Genomic DNA, 4,421 nt, shown 5'->3' with positions numbered 1-4,421 from the left:
GTAGACCAGGCTGGCCTCGAACTCAGAAATCCGCCTGCCTCTGCCTCCCGAGTGCTGGGATTAAAGGCGTGCGCCACCACGCCCGGCTAACACTTGCGTTTATCAACTGAGACATTTTCCTGGCCCTCAGAACTTTTTTTTTTATTCAAAATAGTAAACAAGGATAATCAAGGTATGTGTGACTGGATCTGTTCTGGTCTAATGGAGAGTGAGCCTTAGAGAAGCAGCTGAGTGACAGAACTGGTATTCAAGCTGCACACCTTACAAGTGAAGGAGCTGGCCTTGGAATTGTGATTTGTCAGAGGTCCTGTGGCTGGCGCTGGTAGTCTAGGCCTGTTAATCTCCGTTCTGGTGGGTTGTTTTTTGGGTTTTTTTTGGTACTTCCTGATACTGCCTTTTCAGTAACGGTTGCTATAACGCTTTGTAGGGGGATTTTGATCATCCTGAAGAAATCCTTAAAGGCGAGTTGGCACGGATCATTTATAAAAATTCTATAAGCAAGATTAAAGGTAGGTATCCTCTACATACTTATTTTTGGTAGGTGATCTGTTCGTGATGAGAAGGACTGTTAGCTTGTAAGCAAAGTATCCTGTGTCCTCAGAAAAAGCTTCCTCTTGAGCTATCATCGGCTATCATCGGGCATCTCAGGAAGGTTTTATTGAGTATTTGACTAATTTGGGGGAGTTGGAAAGGAGTAGATGATATAATCTTTGCCTTATGCCCTTAAGTTTATGAAACTTAAGAATATTTAGAAATATTTCAAAATGTTAACGTCTTTGTACATGTGGTGGGGATATAGGAATATCTCCTCTCTTTGTTCTATTTACAAAAACAGAAAACAAAAGTCACCAGAAGGAGGCTGCCCGTTCTAACTGTGAGCATAGCTTAGTGTTAGTTCCATCATGCATGAGGTCATGGGTTTGATCCAGCACCAGGAAAACAAGAACCAAGCTTGGTATGGTGCCCCCTAACACCCGGTGGAACAGGAGGTTCATGATTGGAAGCCATCTGAGGTAGGGCTTGTAGCTTATGATAAAGTGCTTGCCTTGCAGCATAAGGCTGTAGGTTTGACCCCTACCATTAGGGTTCAGGAGAGGATTGAGTAGAAGCCAGCCATGACTAGACAGTGAAGCCCTGCCTCAAGGCAAAAGACAGCAACCCCCAAAAGACTTAACTCTAATACATAAAGAAAATGGCTCGTTTAGAACAAAGTGTGTCTTTACAGTTTAACCGACAGCAGATCGCCCTCTCCCCTCAACTTTTAAATTTTAGGTGCAGAATTCCATGTGTCACTTCTCGCTATTGCTCAGCTATTTGATTTTGCCAAAGATCTACAGAAGGAAATTTATGATGAGTAAGTAAAGCTATGGTGAGGCCAACATGTCTGCTTCTGGTCTGTGATTAAGATCTGAGGCTGGGGGAAGAGGAAGAATATATTCCGGGCACTTGGGAAGCAAATGCAGATGGATCTCTGAGTTCCAAGCCAGTCTCGTCTACAGAGTGAGCTCTGAGACAGCTAGCTACACAGAGAAACCCTGTCTCAAAAAGCCAGAACAAGGGCTGGAGAGATAGCTCAGCGGTTAAGAGTTTTGGCTGCTCTTCCAGAGGCTCTGAGTTCAATTCCCAGCATCACATGGTGGCTCACAACCATCTGTAATGGGATCTGATGCCTTCTTTTGGCATGCAGGTGTACATGCACATAGAGCACTCATATACATAAATAAGTAAATCTTAATGAAGAAAAGCCAAAACAAAACAAAATAAGAATAAAAAGAAAAAAAAATATCCTTTACAAGCCCTCCACGGGCCTTCGGGCGTGCTGCTCACCGAGTCCACTGCATATCGTTTACATTAGGCACTTTCGTTCTTAGGCTCCACTTCTCCATGTCATAGGAGAGAAGCTAGAACATGCATCAGTTTGTTCTCTGGATTCTTCAGCGTTTTGGTAGAGAGTTCCGTTGTGTTTTTTCTCTGCCTCTGTTAGAAGAATTCAAGAGACCAGGCTCTGCGTGGCTCAAGGAGGTGTCTATGGCCACAGATAACTACTGATGTGATTTGGAGAGCTATAATAATTTTAAAGATAATATTTGTTGGGGTTTTGTTTGTTTATTTTTAAGAAGGGTAGGCTGGCCTTGAATGTGTGGGAATCGTTCTGCCTCAGGCTTCTGAATGCTGTGCCACCACGCCCAGCTAAAAGTTAACATCTGTAAATGATGCCTGAAACATTCTGAAATCTAATTGATATATAACAACTTTGTTCAATTGATTAGTTTATTTGTTAAGCTGTTCTGGAACGCCTGTTAGGAACTTACTCTTGTGTTACTGCAGCTGTAAAAGGGTATCCTGTGCCCTTTTGTGGACCATAGGAATTCTGTTATTTACAAATTAGTTTCTATCATGGGGCAGTTGCCAGTAAACTGTCATTTTCAGCCTTCAAGCTCTGCACACCGATGACCCACTCACTTGGGATTATGTGGCGCGGCGAGAATTAGAGATCGAGTCCCAACCAGGTGAAGAGCAGCCTGTGTCGAAACAAGCCAAAGCAGTGGAAATGGGCCGAAGGGAAGAGAGGTGCTGTGCAGTGTATGAGGAGGCAGTGAAGGCCCTGCCTACAGGTGAGTCTGTCTCTGACTGTGACTGTGCCCTGAGTTCAGCCCCTAGTAGAGAAGAAAAAAAGGAAGAGAAATCTCTGTATGTGTGTGAGTGAATGCCACAGCATACACGTGGTGGTCAGAGGACAGCTCACTGTACTGGGTTCTCCCCCACCCCTTTTTTAAACATTTATTTATTTTATGTATATGACTGTCTTCAGACACGTCAGAAGAGGATATTGGATCCCATTACAGATGGTTGTGAGCCACCATGTGGTTGCTGGGAATTGAACTCATGACCTGCGGAAGTGCTCTTTAATGCTGAGCCATCTCCCTACCACCACCCCTCTCTTTTTTTACTTAAGATTTATCTATTTATTTTATATGAGTGCTTTATCTGCATGTACACCTGCATGCTAGAAGAAGGCATCTGATCAGATTATATGGTGGTTATGAGCACTTTGTAGTTGCTGGGGATTGAACTCAGGACCTCTGTAAGAGCAGATCATGCCTTTAACTGCTGAGCCATCTCTCTAGCTCCTGGTTCTCTCTTTCTGATATGTGGGCTGAGGTCCTCAGGCTTGGCGTCAAGAGCCTTTATGTGTTAAGCTGTCTTGCCAGCTGTTTTATAACTCCTTTTTTTGGTGGGGGGGTGTTCGAGACAGGGTTTCTCTGTGTAGCCCTGGCTGTCCTGGAACTCACTCTGTAGACCAGGCTGACCTCGAACTCAGAAATCCGCCTGCCTCTGCCTCCCAAGTGCTGGGATTAAAGGCGTGCGCCACCACCGGCCTCCTTTTCTTTTTTGAGACAAGACCTCTTGTATTCCAGGCTGGCCTCAATCTAGATAGGGCATGGTGACCTTGAACTTCTGAACCACTATGTGTGGTACCTCCTGCATGCTAGACAGGCACTCTACCAACTGAGCTGTATACTTATCCCTATATGCCTCTTTCTAGTTGTTATTTGTGATGGTAAAAAGCCAGACTTTTTCATGATGAGATTTCATGTAATCTAGGCTGGCCTTGAACTCCTGACCCACCTGACTGCCTCCTGTGTGCTGGGATTATAGGTGTGTGCTAGAGCTTTTGTAAACTTCTTTAGTAATAGAGATATTTATGTTCATTTGCTTGGCATAAATAATACATATATTCTAAGGGGCGGGGCTGTAGCTCAGTTGGTAAAGTGCTTTGTAGAACACATGAAGCCTGGGCTTGATCCCCAGCACTGCAATAAACTGCAAGTGGTGGTTCAGACTTAATAATGTCAATGCCTTAAGATAAAGGCAGGGGGATCCTGAGTTCAAGGTTTATCCTTAACTAGAGAGTTGAGTTTGAGGTTTCTCTGAGCTGCATTAAACTTGTCTCAGAAAAAAAAAACAAAACAAAGCAAGCCAACCCCCAAATCCTAAGAAATTATAATCCAGAAGACTGTTTATTATTCTATATCCTTTTTCTTTTTTTATTTGGAGACAGGGTCTCACTACGTAGCCTTGGTTAGCCCAGAACTTTCTGTGTAGACTAGGCTGGCCTTGAACTCTGCCTGCCTCTGCCTCCTCAGTGCTGGGGTTAAAGGGATGAGTCACTATGTGGGGCACCATCCTGTATCTTCCATTAGAGACTGCGTTCTCGTTTGTAATATTTTTTTTTTTTGGTTTTTCGAGACAGGGTTTCTCTGTGTAGCCCTGGCTGTCCTGGCACTCACTTTGTAGACCAGGCTAGCCTCGAACTCAGAAATCCGCCTGCCTCTGCCTCCAGAGTGCTGGGATTAAAGGCGTGCGCCACCACGCCTGGCTCGTTTGTAATATTAAAGGCAGTGGAGATAGAAAGCCTA

At 44.3% G+C, this 4,421-nt stretch overlaps 1 protein-coding gene across 1 annotated transcript in view; it reads left to right on the top strand.

Moving 5' to 3' along the window:
* The window catches only part of Utp6 (UTP6 small subunit processome component), a 26,680-nt gene that overhangs the window by 10,058 nt on the left and 12,201 nt on the right, over window positions 1–4,421 (top strand). The window contains exons 9-11 of the mRNA XM_021176030.2: window positions 428–509; window positions 1,273–1,354; window positions 2,431–2,615. Of these exons, the coding sequence (XP_021031689.1) occupies window positions 428–509; window positions 1,273–1,354; window positions 2,431–2,615 (349 nt within the window). The remainder of the gene's footprint in view (window positions 1–427; window positions 510–1,272; window positions 1,355–2,430; window positions 2,616–4,421) is intronic.

Source organism: Mus caroli, chromosome 11 (genome assembly GCF_900094665.2).
Source record: "Mus caroli chromosome 11, CAROLI_EIJ_v1.1, whole genome shotgun sequence".
NCBI lineage: Eukaryota > Metazoa > Chordata > Mammalia > Rodentia > Muridae > Mus > Mus caroli.
This window is presented reverse-complemented; position numbering and strand designations above follow the sequence as displayed.